Source organism: Antrostomus carolinensis, unplaced genomic scaffold (assembly GCF_000700745.2).
Source record: "Antrostomus carolinensis isolate BGI_N321 unplaced genomic scaffold, ASM70074v2 scaffold2902, whole genome shotgun sequence".
Lineage (NCBI taxonomy): Eukaryota > Metazoa > Chordata > Aves > Caprimulgiformes > Caprimulgidae > Antrostomus > Antrostomus carolinensis.
The window spans coordinates 17,875-41,599 of NW_010298903.1; the positions used below are offsets into that span (position 1 = coordinate 17,875).

The window sequence follows — 23,725 nt, forward strand, 5'->3', positions numbered from 1 at the left end:
GTGAAGCTGATTAAAATGCTTTCACGTGGCAGTCTTCCAGATGAATATTGATTATCTTGAATTATATTCCCATGTGCTGTATGTTGGTTGATAGTGGAGAATGAGTTGAAAACATAGCCATGGGAAATGCTTGTGTATTGTAATTTTCTGTTCCCCATCTTCCTGACACTTAGTTTCTTAATTTGGGACTATTCAAATATATTTTATTTTTGGCACTGCTCTTTTAAACCTTAATTCTTGTAATCCAGTTTTCTGTTTGGAAATATCATCAGTTCTTTGTGGAGGATTTTGTGGAGGAAACTAAATTTGTGGAGGAAACTAAAATAAAATTCTAAGAATACTTATATTTGTATCTTTTTTTTTTTCCCCCCCTGAAGCTTGTTATGTAAAACTGCTAAGCACTGCTAGAAAATAAGCCATTGGTTATAACAAGATTATTTTACTTCCAAAACAGGTGTCTGGAAAATGGAGAAGACTTTGAACAGGATTCATCCAGTTTCTGATCCAGAAGCAACGTATTTTCTACAAGTATCATGGGAAAAAGATTTAGGCACTGGCTTTGGTATAACACTTAGTGATGGTCAATGTGCATGGACTGGGACAGGTAATAATGGAGAGAAAAAAAGTTTCAAATTATTATGGTTCTTTATTTTTAAACACTTTTTAAACTGTGACCCACAACTTGCATCAAAAACTTTTATGAGTATTACCTCTTTACCTCTCTCCAGTGATGGAGGATGTGGAGTGGGGTTCATGATCTCCTGGAACATGGTCAGAGATCTTTCAAATCTGGAAAGATTGTGTGCCAAACCTAATGCTATATATATAAATAGTGCTTTCTGTATATATGTGTGTATATATATATACACACACATACATGTATACAAGCTATATATATGTGTGTGTATAGTTCCTGTGTATAAAAAGAAACTTAATCATTCATTAACCTTCTTTTGAATACAATTTTTACCTTTTTTTCCTTTCAGACATCGGGAGCAAGACTAACTTAAAATATGTCTACATATTAAATCTGCTTTCCTGTAATCCATTTAACAGTTCAAACATACTACTGATTGGGAGTTCCTGGACAAGACAAATACATGTATTCCAATGTGGATTCCCTGTAGTCTGATATGAAAGGTTTTTCTTTCTTTATTTGACGATAGGATAGTCAAACTAAATATTTTCAAAATAACTGAAAGGATTTTAATTTTGATAAATACCAGTTTTTCAGTTTACAAGCTTTTTCGGTTGTTCTTATGTAACTTTAAAATCTCCAGCTTGAAATTCACAAAAAGCTGATTCTTTCAATCTGTTATTTTTCTAAGGAAAAGCTATGTTACTATAACTGGAAGAGTATAGAAAAAATATGTAAACACAGTTCTCATTTTGTTAACTTCCTGCATCTGGCAGAATGGGTGGATGATAATTTTGCAAAACAGGGGACCAGTAAAAGCAAGATGACCTCACTCTATTAAAAGAAAAAGAAACTCACAACAGTTTAGCAACGACCACTGGGTACTCATCCAAAGGAGAGAGCTTCTGTTTCTTCTGCAAGAATCTGATCCATTTATAAGGAATGAAAAGTAGTCCTTTGAATAATTTAATTAGGAGTTTAAGTTAAATTCTTGTGCATGCGGCTTTCCTACTGCACAGATCTGTGTTTTCATACACTCAGCATTCTTTTTGATTACTTTTTCTAAGTTATTACATCTCATTTTAGACTGCTTAGATTCTAAATTCAAAACCTAGGATGAGGGAAAGCAGTGGTCAGAAAATTCGTGCTATGGGAAATCCCTTTTGGGTTTCTCATGCTGTGGATTATTTTGCTTGGCAAGACCTACCAGGAAGTGAATGAGAGTTGCTGATGGAGTTGTCTTTTATGTTTTTGTATATTTAATGTGATGATGAAAAGTGTTAGGAGTCTGTTTAAGGAGGGGAAAAAAAAAAAAGTAAATCTTGGCAGGGAGGAGAAGCACCCAAATACGGAGTGTGATCCAAAGTATTCACCTGGTAATGAGCTAAAGAATTACAGATATATTAATTTATACATTTCATGTTTCTCTAATGATTGATCAGTTCTGCTAGTTTGAAAAGAACACGCAGCATTTACAGGCACCACAGGAGAAAAAACCCACATTGCTCTATTACATATTAGAAAAAAGATGGTTGTGATGTCCGTTCAGTGAAAAAAGGTTTCAGTTGCACCTTTATCCATTTATCTCTCTCTGTGTCCTGTTTGTAAAGATTTTTTTGAACCTCAATTTACTGAAGAGAGCTGCTGCTGACTTTTTGCTCTGTTTAAATTTATCTTGTTGGGTTGTAGGAATACATTTGGAAAGTATAACATGTTTTTCAAATGACATATACTCTAATATAATTGTTTTGAATCTTTAGTTTATTAGATGTCTCACAGTGTTTCAGTGCCTTAAAGCTCATCATTATTAGGCTGTAGACAAAAAGTTCATGTACGATTGTCTGTTACATCTGCTGTAATGGACAACAGAATATAGTTTACGTTTTGGGAGATGTACTTTCACAAAGAGCATGCATCTTGAGTTTACAAATCTGTAGGGACATGCATTCTAGTGTGCCACACTTCTTGTCTTCTTTTTTTCCAGCTCCCCCCCATTTTTTTTCCTTCTCTGCAATATAGATAACACAACTGAAAATGTAAGGATAGAAGCATTTTCTCCAATCCCGGAATACTGATTATGAAGTTATTTTATTTCTGGTTTATTCTAATGCAAGCCCCACAGCATTCCTATGTTATTTTTAATGTATACTGCAATTTCTGACATCTGCTGAATGTGTGTGTTGTTGCAGACCTGGTAAAATGTACTGTGCCTTTTCTTTTTACTTTATGTTAAGCTAATATGAGTGTGACAGGTTTCCTCTTGTATCTTTAAAAGAGGAAGGGTGCGGAGAATGCTCAATTTCAAGCATTATCTCTTAAGGAGAATATGGGGACCTCTGTGACAGACTTCAGACTGTCATTGGCCTGACATTTCACATCTTAGTGTGACAAAGATTGACTTGCTCATATTTATTGAGCCCAATTCCATTAATTTTTTTTTCTCCTCTCTTATCATAACTCCAAAGCATTTCAGTTCCCTTGCATCCCTTTGCTTTCTAGCTTTTGAAGGACCTAACACATTTGAATCTGCCCAGGAAAAAATGCCTTGTGCTAGGGGATAACTAATGTGATTCTGACCCATTAAAATTATCCTTTTAACTGAGTGTATCTGCAGGCTCAGATTTTCCACAGAAGTGGGTAGTTTATTCTTGTGTCAACTGTTTGTTTCCTTACAGTGGTGGCATTAGCATCCTCTCTGTCTTGCCACCTGCATTTCTTTTTTCAGCTAGCTGTTTGCCTGTGTCTTATAAACAGGGTAATAGGGTGGGGTGTTATTGACTGACTGGCCTGGTCAGATTTTGCAGACTTACAGTCATAACTTAAGGTAATTAGCAAGGTAGGGTTTCTCTTTTGTATGCACAAATAGTTGATGTATTTGTGAATAGATGACCTAACTGGTTATTGTGACCTGTTATTAGAAACACAAACAAAACTCCCCACAAAAACAAACAAACAATAAAAAAACCCAACAAATTTATCCTCAGTTAAATCTAAGCTCAGTAAAGTCTAAATGTTTTACATATTTTGAGATGTGTAGAGAGGAGGACTACACAAGCTAATACTTATGAACAAGGAAGACCTGGTTGCGTAAGTCAAAGCTAGGGACAGCCTTTGGCTGCAGTGACTGTTGAGTTGATGGAGTTCAGGGTCATGAGAGGAGGGAATGTAGAAAAAAGCAGGATAACAAGCCTCGACTTCTGGAGAGCAGGCTTTGACCTCTTCCAGGAATCCTGTAGGATAAGGCTCTGGGGAGGAGACGTCCAGGAGAGATGCTTGATTTTTCAGGGTCATCTCTTCCAAGCTCAAAAATGGTTTATCTTACAGGAATAGGAAATCATGCAAAAGTGTCAGGAGGCCTGCATGGATGAACCTGTTTAGCTCCTGGCTAAACTCAGACACTGAGAGGAAGTGTACAAGAGGTGGAAGCCTGAGGAAGTTGACCAGAGAGGGATATAGAGATAGTAGCCAAGCATGCCGAGATGAATTTAGGAGAGCCAGAGTCCACCTGGAATAGCATCTGGCAAGAAAAGTGAAGGGTAATTAGGTCTTTTGCAAGCTAATCATCAGCAAAAGGAAGATGAGGGATAACGTGGGCCTGATGTGGAATGGGCCAGGGGGACTGGTGATGAAGGACATGGGAAAGACTGAGGTACTACTACTCAGTGCCTTCTTTGTCTGAGTCTTTGTTGTTTAAGATTTGCCTTCAGAAATCCCAAGTCACTCTGTTCAGTGGGAAAGTCAGGAGCAAAGGAGACAGCCTTGGAGAAGGGTCAGGTTAGAGAGTATCTTAGGAGACGATGTACATGAGTCCATGAGACCTGATTAGATGAGACTGACATGAGACTGAGGAATCTGGCCCATGTCATTGTGAGGCCACTCTATTATTTTTTCAAGGTAATAGTGGTCAGGGGGTGTTTTTAAGGACTGGAAGAAATCTTTCCAATCTTTGGGAAGGATAAGGGGATAGAACTGGGTAATGGGAGGCTGGTCAGTCAGAGAATGTTGGAGGAATAATCCTGCAAACCATTTCAAAAAATATTAAGGACAGGATGATGAGTAGTCAGTATGGATTTACAAAGGGACAATCATGCCTGACCCACCCAGTAGCCTTCTTTGATGAAATTTCTAGCTTGTTGAATGAGGAAAGGGCAGTGGATGATGTTTATTTTCGCTTTAGCTATCAAGGCTTTCAACACTGTGTCCTCTTAACATCCTCATAGACAAACTGGTAAAGTATGGACTGGATGAATGAACAGTCAAATGGATTGAGCTCAGCCAGTTCAACCAGATTTCAGAGGGTTGTGATCAGTGGCATGAGGTCTAGGCTGGAGGCCAGTTACTGGTGGCCCTGAACCACAGAGGTCAGTACTGCGTCCACTACTGTTAACATCTTCATTAATCACTTGAGTAATGACACAGTGCATCCTCAGCAAATTTACAGATGGTGCAAAACTAGGGGGACGACTTGATAGAGGATTCGGTTGCCATTCAAAGGGACCTGAAGAAATGCACTGACAGGAATCTCATGAAATTCAACAAAGGGAAATGTAGAATTGTATACCTGGGGAGGAATAAGCCCCAGTCTGTACTGGTGACCTGGGTGACTGGCTGGAAGCAGGTCCCTTGTTGAAAAGGACTTGTGAGTCCTGGTGGACAAGTAGTTGAACGTGGGCCAGCCATGTGGCCTTGTGGTTAAGGCAGGTAAGAGTCTTCTGGGCTGAATTAGGAAAAGTATTGCCAGCAGGTCAAGGGAGGTGATCCCTCTCTTCTGTTTGGCACTAGTGAGACTTGATGTGCAGGGTCCAGTTCTGGGCTCTCCAGTGTGAGAAAGACATGACCTTATGGAATTGAGTCCAGTGACAGTACATGAAAATGAGTGAAGGACTTGAGGATCTATTATGCTAGGAGGAGCTGAGAGTGCTGGGACTGTGCTGCCTGGAGGAGAGAAGGCTCAGGGAGATTTTATCAATGTGTATTAATTAATACCTGAGGAGAGGAAGTAAAGAAGATGCAACAGGCTCTTCTCAGTGATGTCCAGTGAAAAGACAAGAGGCAGTGGGCACAAACTGAAACACAAAGAAAATTCCATTTAAACACAAGACAAAACTTTTTTGCCACAGGGGTGACCAAGTAACAAAACAAATTGCTTAGAGAGGATGGGGAGCCTTAGTTCTTGGAGATACTCAAAACCCATGGAAAACATAGTCCTGAGTAACCTTTTGTAGTTAACCATTCTTTGATCAGTGGGGTTGGACTAGGCAATTTCCGGTGGTCCCTTCCAACCTCAAACACTCTGAGTCTGTGAAAATAAGCTAAAATTACTGAAGGTGCAGAATTAATCCAGAAATCCTGAAGTGTGTGAGGATATAACTATTCATAGCAAATAAATGTACATTTACATCTTTGCTGTATTTTTATATGGTGGATTGATTCAATATGTACTGTGTCCTTTGCAAAATGAGGTTAGCTACTGTGTCAAGAAGAAGGTTGGAGAAAAATGAGGCAACTTGAACAGGATCATGTTTGAAATGCTGTTCCGTTTCTATCAGTACATGTACAGGCTTATGTCTTAATATGAAACTATCTTCAAAGACATTTTTATAGAGAAGAAATGTAATTATTAATTACAGGAGTTTTAAGTGGAATACTTTTTAAGTCACTTGCAGTTCTGTGAAGGATGGAGGATGTGTTTGGGGTTTTTTTCTGGGTTTTTGGGTTGGGTTTTGGTGTATGTGTTTTTGTTGTTTCGTGTGGGTTTTTTCACAGTGCCATAAACTAATGTCCTTTTGCATATCTTGCTCTCTCAACTGCTGAGTAAATGTTAGGAAGGACTAAGGGCAAGCAGGGGTAAATGACAATCTAGAGCAGTCTTCCTCAGAAGATTGGTCAGAAGAAAAGAAAAAAACTTCTGTTAATCAATTAAACAATCTAAAATACTGTATTGGTAGGCTACACATTAAAGCCTGCATTACATCATACAGATCCTATCTTAATTTTAATTTAGATTCTGCTTTTATCTGTCTGTGCAAGAAACTGCACTCCTTATTGAGATTGTTATTCTGATTAACATTTGAGCTCTGAAAGTACTGAGGAAACAGTATGTAGAATAAAATAAAAAGGAAAGAAACTAACCAGAGGCCCAGGTGGTAAAATCAAGAACTGTTTCTTGCTACTCCTAGTGAAAGATGATGAATCTTGGTAAGCTGCCATTTCAGTGTGAGAGTTAACCAAAAGAAGATTTAGGATGAAATAAGTTATCAGAAGCAGACAGGAAAAGCTATCATGGGTTTTAACGACAATACATCTTTACTGGCCTGTTCTGTAACATCTTCAGCCCTTCTTAATCTTCAAGGGAATGGAATAAAATTTTCTCTATAGACCTGATGTAATACAAACTGGAGACACATCCCCCATTTAGTGGTCCTCCAGTGTGAACAGTAAAAAATGGATTCTCAAATCTCTAGGTGTATCTTCATTTGTAAATTGACAGTTTATTTTGTTTTAAGGTTGTAAGTTACAGACTTGGAAAACTGGATCAAGAATATTTGAGGAGACATTTGTATCTGTTGTCTTACAGGGTTTATATTATATGCTTCCAAAGAGAACTGAGAGGTCACAACAAATGGTAGTTAAAAGATTCCACTCTTTGTAAGGTTAGTGTTCCTCAGGATAACTTTAGGCAAGTAGAATTGTGAACTGGTAGCAATAAACCATTTTCAGACGGGGAAAAAAAGGGACATAATTTAATTCTTATAAAAAACACAGTATTGCTGCTATATTTCCATTAATGTCTGGCACATGGATATATGTCAAGGAAACAATCTCCTAATATTTGCCCATCCCTTTAAGATGCGTGAGTGTGTGTCTGTATGTACATATAAATATATATACATGTTCACATGCATATGAGTATTTATTTCTCACATGTTTCTTTCTGATAGTGTCTGAAGCTGAAATTTCTAGGGAGGCTGATGACATGGAAATGAATAGAGAAAAGTATGTTGAAGAGCTGAAGAAAGCATTGATAGCTGGAGAAGAATCAGCTGGCAAATATAACTTTGCTATTTCAAGAGATGAAGAAAATATGGAGTGTCACTTCTCTTATGAAAGGAATCTGAAAGATGGCTCTGTAAGTATAGTTAAATATGTAAATTTGACTGTTAAACTATGAGAATTACCTTCTTGGTACATTTCTGTATTTTATTAGTTCTTTAAAATCAAATAGACCTGTGATACATATTTCAAATTGAATGATTGTGAACTCTGCCATGGGCCAAACTAGGAACAAGTTTGTCATTTCCTATCAAAACCTGATATTAATAGAACTATTTCTGTGTTACTTTCTTAAATGCCTACTGAATAAGAGTATTAGTTTTCTATTTAAGTTTCAGATTAGTGTCATAATAGGACAAGGGGTAATGGTTTTAAAGTGGCAGAGGGTAGGTTTAGATTAGGTATTAGGAAGAAATTCTTCACTGTGAGGGTGGTCAGACACTGGCCCAGGTTGCCCAGAGAAGCTGTGGCTGCTCCTCCCTGGAAGTGTTCAAGGCCAGGCTGGATGAGGCTTTGAGCAACCTGGTCTAGTGGAAGGTGTCCCTGCTGCTGGCAGGGGGGTTGGGACTGAATGATCTTTAAGGTCCCTTCCAACCCAAACCAGTCTATGATTTTATGATTTATATTTTCTCTTTTTTTTTAAGCAATGTATCCCTACATCTTTAGAATTAAGTTGATATGTTCCACAACCTGTAACTTTGTTTTTAATTCCTAACTTAGGAAATATGCTTCTTTTTGGAAATTCCAGTCCCCAGTGCATTTCTGCTTTGCTTGCTTCTTTATTTTCTCTCTATACTTACCTAAATAAATAAAAATATTAAAATTTAAGTAAAATTATTTTCAAATGCTAAAATATACTTTTAAAATGAGCATTTAGATTACTTTAGATATTTTGGAGACTAACAATAAAATTGTTTCCTGCTTGGAAATGCATTAAATTACAACTAGGAATGTTGTTCCATTTTGGTTCCTTGGCTGCAAAGGGAGGGACTCTCTCAAAGCAAGAAATAAACCAGTATAATCTGTGTAGACACTTCTGGCTATTTCAGGTTGTGGTTTGGTGTTAAAGCTTTTCTGGGGAAGAAGCTAATTTAAGGTAATCATCCTTGGTTGTACTCTTTTCTTTTTTTTTTCTTTTTTTTTTTCTTTTTTTTTCCTTTTTCTCCTGTAAAAGGTAATGCTATATCTTTCCCAAGGTTTGTCACAAATTCAGTTGTGCTAGGATAAAAGTTGGGCTGACTAGCCACTCAGCCACATTAGTGAAATAACTTGGATTTAAAAAAGCACTGATTTAAAATTGCACTGATCCAAATTTGTACTGATCCAGTTCAGGGCACAGTTCTGCAGTCAGTTTCACTGGCATTGTTGAGGGGAAGAAAATTGTGGGGAGAGAATGGAGATGAGGTTGCAGATAGAGCAGAGAAGGAATGCTTTTGGCCAGATCTCTTTTTCTCCTGGGGAAAAAAATATAGCATGGGGTTGTATCCACAAGCAAAGTGTCTAGGGATTGTCCTACTTGTGTTGCTTTAAAAGATTTCTACTTCAAACCATTGGGATATTCTTTGCTTCTCATTTGGTTATTTTTGCCAGGTACCACCTTTTAAGAAACTAGCAGAGGTGTCTGACTTGTAACAAAAACCACAGACCAAATCAAAGAAACTACTTTATCTGGGATGTGTCAGTTGGAAGGGGAAGGTGGAAATACTTTTTTCCTTTTAATTGGAAATAGGCAAATAATGCAGTATAGGTGTTGGTCAGAAACCTAAAATAAGTCGTGTATTTTTCATGTATTTGTATCTGTTAAATAAGATGAGGAAAAATTCACTTTACAGAGAGGAGGCATCTATATTACCTAATCAGTAGTAGCTCACTTACGTGCTTATGGTCAGAATCTCGGCTTCATTTTGGTAAGCAGAGAAAGAGAAATTCAGTGGAATGAAGTTCAGCTTCCTAAGAGTACTTCATTATAGGTCTTTTTCCTTGTGCAACAGAGGAAATTTAAGCACAATTTGGCTGAGGTACCGAAAATTAGGTGATGTAAATCTTCCAATCTTCCAATCTCCTTTATCAATATTTCTATGTATTTACCCAAAGCCTTATTGGCTCTATACCACCTTCTTGGCACTCCTTGTGAGCACACAGGGCTGAGTGTTGTTCACACAAAGGGTCTAGGTCAAAAGTACTGTATTACAGTAGGATTACAAGGTTAGGACCAAATTTTACTTAGAAAATAAGAGAAGTAGTTTTAAGAATCCTGTTTTCCTTGTCTGTGTCACACATAGTATGTTCTAAATACCAGACAGATGAAATATGTACTATTTTTTTATTAAGGGAAAATATCTTCACATATATGGTCCCACCTATTATAGGTTTTCATCAATTAAGGCTTATGAGAAACTTAATTCATATGAAAGGATCTTTATGTCAATTTGGGAAAATAATAATCTGTCCAAAGAAACTGAAAATGCAAAGTATCCTGATTGCTATGCATGTTTGTAGCTTTGGGTGTCAAAATAGTGTTTTTTAGAAAATATGTAATTTCTTGGGTGAAAACACACCTTTTTTTTTTCCTCCTGTACTAGACTAATACCTACAAATAAAATTGCCAAAGCCTTTGTCAGAATTACAAATAGCTTTCAGGTGTATAATAGAATATGTTTCAAACATTTTGCAAATTCTCTGTGAAAGTATTTCATGATATATATCTTTCACCATCTGATTAGAAAATTAATCCTCCTGGATTCTGTACATTCAGAAAGCTGAGATCCATCTAAATGTACATTTACCTCAGAGGAAGCCTGGAGAAACTACTCTGCAACTTAAACACTACTTATCTCTTATCTGTACTTCTTTTTCTTACTGGGTATTTCTTTTGCTTAATTTTTCTGAATATTTTCTCTTTCTCTTTTTGCAACTGTATATGTACACAAATTACAACCTTCCCAGTCTTGGGAGGAGTGTTGTGGAGTGGGGGGAATGGGGACAGGGCAATGATTGCCATGTATGTGTGGAGACAGAAGAGCTTTTGGTTAAACTGTACTGCATTTCTTTTGTTGAATGTGCTACCTGCAGTCAAACTGAGAGATGTAGTTAGTCTTCATGTTGTTATTTAAAAATGTAGGCATAAAGGAGAAGGAACAATAATTTCCAGTTTTGACAGTAGTGCATATAGTACTACTTTCAAGTTCTCCACTTCTGCTTTCCTACCCCATTATGTTATTAATCACCATTGTAAGAAATGTCCATTAAATTGTAAGGAATAATTAGAGGATTACTATTCTTAAACCAATGTTCTTATCGTTTGATATATAACAAAAGGAAAGATTACAGAAAAGTATACATGAAAATGTGGTTGGTTGTGTGTTTGAGTAATAAATGTTTTGTTTAGTGTTTAATAACGTGATTAATACTTTTTAATTAAAAAACCCACAAAACTTTGGAAATGCATTGTTATACTTCGTGAGCTATAAAAGAAAGGCTTATAAATTCATGAACCTATCTATTATTCCAGTTTTTTTTTCATCCATTGAGTACATAGATGTCTTGAAATAAATTTTGTACTCTTGGAAAATCAGTAGTTAGAGGTATATGCACGCTTGTATACACAAACTTTATTATTTTAATTAATTTTAATGAAACCAGCCTACAGCGTGATGTTGAACACCCACAGTCACTTCTGTCCATCTCAGCCAGTAATTTCCAGTGCAGTGCTCTGCATCCAGTCTGGATAAACCACTAGTTCCTATCAGAAATGAAGAGTAGAATTTTAACAAAATAATTTGCCTTTTTTTTCTTCTGAATACATCATAGATTTAGTTGTGTTACGTCCTTATTTAGAAATGCAATTTACACAGTCTATAAATAATTTCTGGTTGAAAAGTCTGAGTTTTAGGTACATGATGGGTATACTGCAAGTGGAATGACTATGTTAAAAGCATCTTAAAATATTCATGGTGGTAAATTCTTGCAGTTTGTAAGATAAGTTGCTTCTTATTCTGTCTTCCTGTCAGGAAAAATCATATTTATTTGTAGATACTGCAGTTTAAAATAATAATCTCAAATAACATTCTTGATGCATTTATAATTCATAGTAGTTAATAATAGTATGTTGTTCGTTAATTTTTGTTTTGTGCTTCATATGTAGACTAGGACTAGTCTAGTTACTAGACTAGTAAACAGATCTAATTTGTCACGAATAACAAAAGCTTCCATGTGGTAGTGCATCAGAAGTTAGGGTTTAAAATTTAAGCCTTAAAATGCAGTGTTTACATTATTACAGATCAGTAATTTAATAATTTTTGACAGGTATGTAGTAAAATTAGTATGTCACCAGTGTCCCTTGTTTATTTATTTTTTTTTTCTCTTGATGAGCATAATTTTCAGCTTGGTAATTAGCAGTGTTTAAATACTATATGTATATATATTATATAATTTATAGACACATAATTAATTTTCGGGAGCTTAGTGAAGGTATAAATCTGAAATACTCTATTTTCAATAGTTTGTTTTTCTGAGGTTTTTTTTTTTTTTTTTTTTTTTTTTTTTTTTTTTTTTTTTTTTTTTTTTTTTTTTTTTTTTTTTTTTAGTCATGCACTTTAGCGTTTGTTTTCCAGTCTTCTGGGAGAGAATATCTGTAGGTGATTTTGGGCTAGTGGACTGTTAACAGTCACTTGATTATGATAAAATATATTAGTTTCTGAATTTTTGTTTCTGTAACTGTACTAAATCATTATACTTGATATAATTTTTATCTTCTGTGGAGCAGCTTGCTATAGATCTGCTTCCCTAAAATATAATCATGTGCCAAAACTGTACTGGGTGGTCTATAGGAGTGCAAATAAAAATAATGGAGTGATGTTAAGCACAGGAGAATGTAGGCATATGATTGGGAATTATCTTTTGACACTGAAATTTGTTTTAATGCTGAAGTGATTACTGGAGGTTGTAGCAGCTCCATTGTGTCAGTCACTTAAAAACGGACTGGACGGAGGAATGGAAAATACACCATAAGTCACTATCCTGCATTGGCAGGACTTAATAGGTGTTCTCTATCCCAAAAACCTCTGTGTCAGTCACTTAAATACGGACTGGATGGAGGAATGGAAAATGCACCATAAGTCACTATCCTGCATTGGCAGGATAGTACATTAGATGACTTAATAGGTGTTCTCTATCCCAAAAACCTGTGAATCTCTGCTTGCCTGCCCAGACACACGCACGCACACACACACACAAGTTGAAGAGCAGTAGGGTGGGGGATGTAGTTTTTGCAAGTTGCCGCATGAAAAGAGGTTTATCATCCGTCCTTAGGTGCCACGGGTTGGTTGTTCAAAGTTTGTTGTGTCTTTTGTAGTCTAGATGGAACATTTGACGGGGTAAGTCTGACAGATGATTCTCTGCTATAGCAGTAAAAGTTAGCATTGGAAACGTTTCCTCATTGGGGTGAGGGTGCAAACAAGCCCTTGAAGATCAGGTTGGTTTTCCATTCCTAGCTGATAAGGAATAATTACCCCTTATTTGCTTATGGAAGTAAATAAGTTTAGAGGTTAAAAACTTGTCTGTGGTTCCTCAAAATTACTTTCCCCTCTTTTGTACTGGATCATTAAGGCTGGAATTACACTTGTTAGCTAGAGCTCTATTTTGAAGGCCAAAGAGACCTGCAACAACTTAATGGAGCGTAAGAAGGCAGGCTGCATCCAGGTGTGAAATGTCTGTGACAATTTTTTTGTACAGCTTTAACCATAAACAAAAGTACAGATCAGGGGAGTCATTTACAGTGTCTGTGTTAACAGCCATTCAGAAACTACAATGTACAATCTAATTGACCTGTTGTTTAGTTGATGAACGGGTAGGTTCCTTCCATGAACTGATGTCTAGCCCAAAGCTAGAAGCTTAAAAGTAAATGCTTGCAACTTCTCCAGCACTGTTCTGCTAGGATGAAACCAAACCTATATCTCCAAATCCTTTTAAAAGTCTTTATACTGATTAATATACAATAATAATTATGTATATGTAAGATTTATGTTATGAATGAGCCTACTTAGCTGCTGATGGTTTTTTGGTTTAGTTTTTAATGGATGGAGAACTTCCCCAAGTCACAAATAATTAATATCTGATTTAGAGGAGATAACTAGGTAACATGATTATTTTATAAAATTATTTGAAATCTATTTTTATTTTATTAAATTATATAAAATTTATTTTAATAGTGTCATAGTTGTATGTAACTTTAAAAGTATCAGAATAAGAATCAGAATCTAACATAAGGGAATTCCATAAGGATGTTAGGACTTTCTTATCTATGTTTCTGAAACGATGATTAAAAAAAAAAAGCTGTCTAAATTATACAAATACTTGTTCTAACTGTATCTCAGCCTGATGTAGCTGAGCCTAAAAAATTACACCTTTGAAAATTCTGATGTGTTTTGTGATTTATCTTTCCTTATGACAGGTGGCTTTGCCGTAGGGCGTTCAGCGCTCTGCCCTTAGGAAATGTTTTTAGGGTGGTGAGGGCAAAGTAGGCTGTTAAGAGTCACATTAAAATAACAATAGGTTTGGTATACAGTGGGACTTGTGTGTCAAACCAGCTGCAGTGCAAAATGGGCCACACACACAGAGATCTCAGTAAGGGGCCATTGAGGCTGGGCCAGCTAAACTGCTGCCACCTAAACAAACACCATCACAGAGTCAGTGATTTAGCGCTTGATCTAAGTAGGTGACCACTTGGAAGTAAATCTTTCCAAGTACTTTAGCGAGTCACTCCACATATAATAAATAATGGAAATCCGGCAAGATTTTTTTTTTCTACTGGCAATTAAATTGATTAAATAGCCTTTGATAAACAATTATTTGAGTGGTAGCAGTCTTCTTTTTTACAGTAATGTGACAGGCTCTTTTCTTTTTCTTGCCTTTTGTGTAAATTTGTAAACAGAGAGGATATGAGTTTAAGACATTCCACCTTAGTTACAGTACTGTTGCTAATTAGGCTGATGGAAGAGATGCTGTTATTTGTCTCTTCCGTTTCCTGTGGCTGCTTTTCTATGGTGGGTTCTTTGACTTCATTATGAGTTTACTACAAGTTAAACATAGCTGGAGAAATTAATGCTAACCAAAACTTTTCACAGCATACTGAGTGAAGTAGAATTAGCAGAGCTCTTGATGCTGTCCAAACTATCTTGGTTCAAGGTTTGAATAGTTACTTTGCTCCAAACCACCGAGGGTATGTTATTTGGATAACAAAGGTCACTGAGAGTTCAGATTTTTTCCCAGACAATTCGACTAACTGCTGAACTGAAAAGACAGAAAGATTAGATGATTAATTTTTAGGTCACTGTAAAAGCAATGTTTCTAATGTGTCATTTATATCTATGTACTACTTCAGGATTTAAGAGCGTACACTTGAATGAGATTCTTGGAAGCCTGGTTTAGAAATAGATTACTAGTGTGCCTTATATAATAAAGGCATTAAGTGTTATCTTTTGTGTAATCTCAGACTTCTAAGTGATACATGATTTTTCCCATCTCGCCTGATCTGTACCTTTATGAACTCTTCAGGTCTTCTAGGTTCACTTTAAATGCAGTGGCTCACTTCTGTAGCCTGGAGGTAAGAAAAGCTTTTATTAAAAAAAATCTTTTTTTTCTCTTCAAATATTAATATGTGTACAATATTTGATAGAAGTCCTGGAGAATTAAGTTATGCTGTTTTCCTCATTTAGCTATTTAATTGAAATAAGTTATTTGGTTTTTTGCTTCCAGTAAGCAACGGTTTGGAGAACTTTTAGGGGGAAGTACATTTAAAATACCAGTGAGTACATACCTTTAAAAATGAGGGATTATTGAAAAAGGAAGACTCAAACAGTACAATGAATAAACAATCCCCTAGTTTCTCCTTCCCTGTTAGGATTTGTGGATTTCACTGGAACTACCCAATTTAACAAAAAAAATAGTTTGACTTTTCTAAGGCCTATTGTAAATGTCATTAAAAGGATGTTTCCTTATTTCATGAGTGCAGTGAGGTCTAAATATATTAAAAATAGCTGTAAAATGTCCTTAAAATAGCAAAATAACAGATATTGATTTGATTTATACAAGAAAAATGGCCAGTTGTCCTTTCTCCCTCCTGATGTTATTGAATTGTCTCCTCTCCCTTCCTGTCAATTCCTTCGGATTTTCCCTTTTTGTCATACCTGCTGTGCATTTCAAATCTCTGTGTAGACATCAAGGCTTGCTTTTACTTGTACAGCTGAGCACAAATGCTTTCATTTTAGGAGGAGAATCTTTAAATCATGGCATATTGACAGTCTTAGGTTCCCAAGGAAAATATAGAGGACATTAGATGCTCTGGAAAAGCGATTACTGTGTGTGAGTTTTAAAACTTCACTACAAGACTCTAGTCCCATATTCTCTGTAAGGATGAACAATGGTCAGAGCCTGAAGAACAGCAAGAATCTCACCTATGTTTCTCGTCAGAAATGCTTTTACAGCCCCAGAGGAAGCATTCATCTTTCTACTTGTAAATGCACAGGAAAACCCTCAAGCTCAGGACAATAATGTTTTTTTAAATTTTGGGTTCACCAAAATAGAACCTTTACCAGTATTGAATGAATATGTTTTAACCCTCAAAGCTTTGTGTAAACTCTTCCACTTCATTTCAACACACACTAGTTCTGCTACAGTTACATACTGAAATTGTCTTGAAATGCAAGAAATGAGAAAATTTGAGATGCCCAATATTTTTAGAAAACTGGCAATTGTAGAAATAGCTCTGTGTAATGTGATGCAGAAGTAAGGTGGCTGTAGTACTTAAAGTGAGTAAGGGGTTAGGCTTCCTGTTGTTTTGTTCCCTGAAGTTTCAGTGATGTGAAAACCATATATCTTTGCTTGTTCACTTATCTTATGAAGTCACTGTATATTAGTAATTGTAAAAGTAAAGTTTCCTCTCAACAGTCAGAACAAGTTCCTAATTTCAAATTTCATTGTCCAATAAGCAGAGCAAGGTCAACTGTTTTCTGATGGAACAGTACTATTCTAATTTTGCTGCCTCACTATAAACTGTTGTGTCTGACCCTAGGATTTTACAGAATGCTAATTACTGCCTGTTAGATGTCAGGCAGCATATGGAGCAAGGTTGGTTTTTATCATGGAGGACAAAGCCTAAGGCTCTCTGATTTGAGATTTAAAATCTGAACCCAAATTACATATATATATATTTGAAATTTTTAGTGAGTCAAAAATTCATTTAAAGTTTTTCTAAAAGAAATTAGTATCACTAGAAAATAATTTGAAAGGTAGATTCTCTGTTTTTCAGATCTTGAACATGGTTCTCTTGCTGAAATATGTTTCCCAGAGAGATAAATAGAGCATACTATTTCAAGAGTTAAGCTTCTGGATAGTATTGTTCTGTGGAAAAGCTTTTCCATAGAAGATGATTTGTCTTAACTTGCTTTATTATTGTTATTCCTCTCAGATGCTCCAGCAAATAGTACTTGACATTTCATTTAAAATTTAGTTTTAATTGCTTTGTTGAATATAAAATGTAACTGGTACTCGTTTGGGGTTTTTGGCGTTTTCAGAACTTGAATCCTTTTCTTTCTGCGTGTGTTCTTCTCTGGCAAATCTAGATTTCGGGTTGTTTTGGGGGGTTTTTTAAGTCTTTAAGGTACAGTTTTTTGTTTTGTTCATAGAAGCACATTGTCTTCTCAGTGCACATTATCTTCACATTGTCTTCTCAGTGCATGGTTAATACCTGTAGGTTATTAGTATAACACAAATATGTAAGCATATACTAATTTGTGCTAACAGAACCTTACCAATGGTCTTAGGAGCTACAGAGGTTCCAAGAAGTGGAGTTTGGAAGCAGTGAGGTTTTTTTACTGCTTATTCAATCTGGATTATTGCAACATTGAATTATTCTAAATCTTTTAACTTGATATTTTTTTTTTTTTCTTTTTTTTGGAGGGTGGGGAGTGGGGGTAAGGGACAGAAGACAGTGGGGGAAAAAAACCCTGCAGCACTGAGATATCAGTAGGAAAAGAAAAATTATGCACGTGTCCTCATCCTCTACAATATTAAACTGCTTTCTCCAATCCAGGAATTGCTGTTGTGGCCTTTATTAGCAAATGGCATCCATCACATTGATATCAGATGTGTAGATCTCATCAGATTTAGTCTTCTACATACGATGTGGAACTTAGAGGAAACCTCTTAGGTGAGAGAAGGTCCTCTGGTTTGTAAAGTGGTACTTTTCAGTAGTAGTTTCTATCAATAAAGAGAAATACTGCATTTTAGTTTTGTCTTGCATCTCTACATTCCTCTATATTCTTAATAGAAGCTGTTTATCAATGACTCACATAATTATGTACAAGCTATATTATAGTTTGTGTGTGGGTTTATACATATAAACTAATGTGTGGGTTATTGTGCCCTTAGTCTAAACCTATTTTAGGTTGTTTTTCTTCTTACTAGAAAATAGCGCATAAAGCATACTCTTAATTATTGGATGATGCTTAATATATTTGCAGTTTAGCTTGGGATAAAATTCTAACTTAGCTAAAATACCTTGATACAGAACTGGAATTACCATCTTCCTCAAATTTTCCACTGCTTTTTATACTAGTTCTCTATGCAGTTAGTTGATTGCTATACAACTTACAAAGCAATAGGAGACAGATTTTCATTATGTCATACTGAACTTGTTACCTTGGAGTTGTGTTTTGTTGCTGTTCAGTTTTAACTAGGATAAGAATTGGTTATTTTGTATATAGGTAGTCCATCCCAGAAACATTATATGGATGGAGGTTGCTATTTGTTTGGAATAAACCTGACCATACTCTTTCCTTCTTCCCTGAATCTATAGTCTTTTCCTTTGAACTGAATCACCATCAGGAAAAATAAATGTTTATGCACTTTGTAATGTGGCTTTTAGGGACTTACTAACTTGAGCTGTTGCTTGGCAGTTACAGTGCAAGTAAAAGTTCTAGTCTAGATGAGAGGCCTGAGGTGATGTAGTGAACGTGGTATTCTGAAGGTGTACAGTTGGAGAAAAATTATGAACTTATCTAGCTTTTACAAGTACTGTTTTATTCACAATTTAAAATACTGTTTAAGTGAAATAAAAATCGTATTGAACAACCACACGTATCACGAGAACCTATCATCTTCCTCTAAATTAGCCAGGCACAGCTGATTTATTTTTTTTTTTAAGGGTATTTTTGGCTAACAGTTGAACATAAAAGAATTTACTATCGTCTTTTACTTCCCTGGGATCACAAAGGAGTTAAAACAATGTAGTCTTGCTACCTGCTGTGAGAAACTGATTTTCTAAATCAGCCATTCACTACTTCATTTTTTTTGGTTTTGTCAGTGTTACTGACAAAATACATCAAGCAATGTAGTTTTATCTCATTAAGAAACAATGAGATGTTGTCTAGGACATAGGTCAAAACTGAGAATGTTAAACAAGAATGCAAATACTGGTGAAAAACAAACGGATGTTTAAAGGAATATTTCAAATATAAACACATGTAATTATAATAAAAGATGAAAATTTTGCCTTGTGTCAGTGGAAGTTATTGAACCCACTGAAATGGTAGCTTGCTTCACGTTTTCTGTTAAACAATGAAGATTTCTGTAAAGTCAGTGATCTTGATTATCTGTTACTCTCCCAACATCCCCATCCCCTGAAACATCAGGAGGACTGAGTTACTAATATCGTGTATTAACGATGACAGTTGTCTGCAAACTGACAACACTTTACTAGAAGGCAGTCTTGAGGTTTAGTGCTGATTGTAAAGTAACTGTTTCTCTGGATCATGTCTGAATCTTCTGGGTCTTGCTCCCAATAGCGTAACTATCTCCTCTGTGGTTCCCTTCCACTGAGATTTTACCTGTGCTGCTACAGTGAGCGTGCTGGAACAAAATCCATGGCTGAAGGTAGAGAAGTAGAGAATAAGAAGCATTTGTCTGAATCTTCTTGGTCTTGCTCCCAATAGCATAACAAAACCCATGCCTGAAGGTAGAGAAGTAGAGAATAAGAAGCATCTCTCTCTGGTCACTCCAAACCCTACTTGTCTTGGTGTGGAGATGTCTGGAAAACAACTGTTACATTTCCAAAAAATAACTCTCATGGCATGTCAGTAATGAGAAAAAAATTAAGTGCTTAGTCACATTTATGGATTTTTCAGGATTACTTATGAAGAAAACCTGTTTACTTTTGAGCTCTGTCTGTGTTTGTGATCTGTCAGTGTTTTTTAAAGAACTGCATTAAAATATTTATTTTAATTTTTTATACACTAATTGGCATACAACAAACCAACGATGTTTTTGAGAGACCCAGCTAAAGGTTTTGTTAGCTGTGATGAGGGGCCAAAACATGTTTTCATTGGCTGTAGATAGCTAAATGTGAATTCTCTCTTGCTCAAGAGATAAGAGGAGTAAGCAGCCTGCTGGTGTGTTAACTTGAAAAATCTGTAAGCTACATAACTAAGATGTTCTGCTTTTAAGAGTCCTTGCAGGCTATGGGTGAATTATTCAACATATTTGGGAAAAAGATATTTTAATAAGACTGTTATTTGGACATGTGGTAGCAGAAGTATTGTGGCAACCAGTGGAAGGTGATATGTTATGCATATTAGCTACCTGCCATATTTATAGTTTATAGATTCTTATTTCAGTGATGTAATCTGGGGATGATTGCAAAAATTCAGCATGATTGCAAAAAGAACATCCTTTCTTTAGAAAAGAAAATTCATGTACCAGTCCTCTATCCTGAGAGAGGATGAGTAAAAGAAGCAAACCAACAAAAGCTGTTGCACAGTCGACTCCAAAATTGCTTGATTAGTAATGAAAAGTTTGTTTCTCTGCTCTTTCTCTGCTTTGTAATGGATTTTAACAGTTTATCCTAAGCTCTATCACTTTACATTTGTTTGTTAGAAAATCACCTGTAGTAACATCTAACAATACAAAAAGATATGTATAACCAGTGCTCTAACAACTTAATGATTGAGGGTGCCAAAGAGTGCAAATTATTCAAGGTAATTTTTATAGAAATAATTCCACCAGATTGTGTGTGGGAGAGGTGGGTGGACAGGACTTGTCTGTTAACTCTTACCAGACTACACCTTGATTTTTGAATGTCAAAACAGATTTAAGTGGCATCAGAAATGGACTCAGCAAAAGACCCTTATACATGTTACTACTAAAATCCCGATGAAGATTGGACTGTATATATTTATATTGCAAATGCATTTGAATTACCGTGATAATTTGATTTTCCTTTTTGTCTGTGGTCCTTGAGAATTTTTGAATCCTTTTGTCTAAAGCATCTGTTTTCTTTGTGGTTAGAATGCTAGGAAAATGTTAAGTTGCATAGTATTTACTACAAGATAAGACTGAGACCATTCACTGTGACTGTCTTAATTTTTGGAAAATAATTGGGGCAGATACTACTCTTATTTTCTTGCCATTATATTCTTTGGTTGTAGTGGTGGATCTCCGTAGGTTCTATGGCACAAACGTAAAAAGTGGGTGTTACTCCACCTGAAAACCCAAACACGAGAGGGAAGATGACAGATACACATCCTTGATGTCTGAATTTCTCGTGAGGAAAATAAACCTGCTTGGTGGAGGAAAGAATTTGCAAAATGTTGCTGCCTTTAATAATGAAACTAGACTTTGGAGGTCCTGGGAGAGATTTGAGCTGAAGGTGTTGCCTGTTTCACAAACCTTAGTAGCAGAGATGGTGCCAATACCTGTATCAGCCTAGAGAATAAATGGCAGCATCTGGAGGATGCAGAATTTCTTTGGCCATGCTAAATGTGATCAGACAATGAGGTCTGCAGGAGATCGACTGAGGTCTTTGAATAGAAATGGGACAGGGAGCCATCAACTTAAAAAGGAGAGGTGAATTTGAGTGTAAATAACATCATCAAGATTTAACATACAGGAAAATAGAGACCAGGCTAAACAGGAATCAAGTGTTTTAAAGCTCTCCTTGTGAGCTAGCAGTTTAAAATAAATGCTTGATCAGAAATCGGGGGAAGGGGGAAAGCTTAACTTATATTGGTTTTAACTTCTGTTGGAGAAGCTGGCATCTAAAACTGATGCTATAACTTTTTTTTTTTTTTTTACCTTTATTACTAACCATTTTTGAGACTTGTGAGTTGAGAGGTAGTGTATTCTCAGGCTTTACCCATCCAAATCTAGCTGTGTGGTTCATCTCAAGTTTGTCAGACAGTACTTATATAACACGAATGCAGTGGTTTATTTCTGGTGCGCTGCCAGAGCTGCATGTGTTCATCAAATGTTGTTTAGTCATTGCAGCATATTTATGCCATCTGGAAATGCATGTGCTTCCCTTCCTGAACAATGGTCTTTAATCAAGGCCACTATTATGTAAAGGCTAGGAAGAGTAGTATACATATTCAGTAGGGTGCCAAAATTGGAGTTGCACATACACTTTTCCTAACCCTATCATGTTGCACTCAGGGTAACAAGCTTCCAGAAGGTACCACATCTCAAGAAATAGTACTTTTATCCATGATCTCTCTTGCTTTTGTGTATATTATTCAGAGTACAAATAATTTAAAGAGCTTCAGTGTAATGATAACAAACCAAGAGAGTCATGATGGAGAACTGTAAGCCTAAAGGAGTTGCTTGATATCTTTTATTTGTTAGGAAAATCCATTTTTTCAGATTTGTCTAAACAGAAATATCTACAAAACCATTTCACATCTGTTGTACTCCTTTCTTTGTATTACAAAAACCTATGCTTTTTCTTCCACACATTTTTGGAACAAATTCTTGACTGTGTTAAAACTCCACTAGCTTTTTGCAGTAGGTACTAAAAGAACATGTAGAGAATGCAGATACATTTGAGATGGTGTTAATTCACATTGTAGGAGCCAGGAACTGAAGTGTGCCTGATAGCATTCTGAAAATGTGTGCATTCACAGGTGATATTAAAGAAGCACGAATATATATTCAGTCACACATGTAAAACTGATCCGATGTTTGTTGAATGACATAACTACTCAAGTTGATCTTTTGCATTTATGATGCTTAGCATGTTTCTGTTAATTTCTAATAAATTATTGTGCTGAATAAAGATGTTTTGTATTTGGTAACAATACCTTTTAAATTGACAAGTTGACCTTTTGTTGTGGGTTTTTGTTGTTGTGTTTTGGGTGGGGTTTTTTTGTTATTTGTTTTTCCTATGAAAGCCAGTAGCAAGGACAGGGTGGGAAATGTCTCTTTTCAGGTTTTCTGGTAGTGCTGTCCTGCTTGATAAATTCCTAGAACTCATTGTAAGAACTGTCCAGGATCTTTATTTCTTCTTAATTTTTTTTTTTTTTTTACAAGCTGATTTTTGATTTTTTTTTCTCTGATTGCAATTTTAAGGCTGTAGACCGATTGAAATCTAACTGTCTAATCATTAATTGATCCAGATGCATATTCAGAGTTTTTCATACTGCTCTTTCAGGAGTCTTAAAGATTCCTTGTTGAAAGAGAAAAATTGCAGCTTGAAACTGACACAGTGACAGGCCTGTCTGCCTGTCAGGGAGCTTCTGGACCTTCATAGGTAGGTTTATAATTTCATGATACCACCACGTTCAAGTGAGTGGAGGTTCTCTGTGTGATTGCACAGCTAATTCAGAGGTTGACAGAAGATACTTGTGTTATGTGCTTCCTATTAAATTTACCACAGCTGACATACTCATTTTAGATTCCTCCCAGAACTTTATGAAAATATGGGTACAATCAATTGTTCATCAGTTGTCTGTCATTCTGAGATTTTAGTTAATTAGTTTTTAGTTCTCTGTTACTTTTACATAAAGGAACACTTGTATTTCGTGGCGTGTGAGTGACTCAACTTGGTAGCTTGTGCGTGTAAGGCACGGTGACAATTTGATGTTGTACATAGCTAGTCTTGGTCCTTGTCTCTGTGTGGTCTTTTTCAAAAGAAGTGGATTTTCTCTTTTCCCAGTGCAGTACCCTCTGCAGCAAGGCACAGGCAAATTTAATAATCTAGGAGAGTTT

At 36.0% G+C, this 23,725-nt stretch overlaps 1 protein-coding gene across 1 annotated transcript in view; it reads left to right on the forward strand.

Moving 5' to 3' along the window:
* Nucleotides 1-465: 465 nt before the first annotated feature.
* The window catches only part of XRCC4 (X-ray repair cross complementing 4), a gene marked incomplete at its 3' end in the record, with an annotated part of 63,000 nt that continues 39,740 nt past the window's right edge, over nucleotides 466-23,725 (forward strand). The window contains 2 exon segments of the mRNA XM_010162602.1: nucleotides 466-604; nucleotides 7,579-7,766. Coding sequence (XP_010160904.1) covers nucleotides 466-604; nucleotides 7,579-7,766 — 327 coding nt within the window.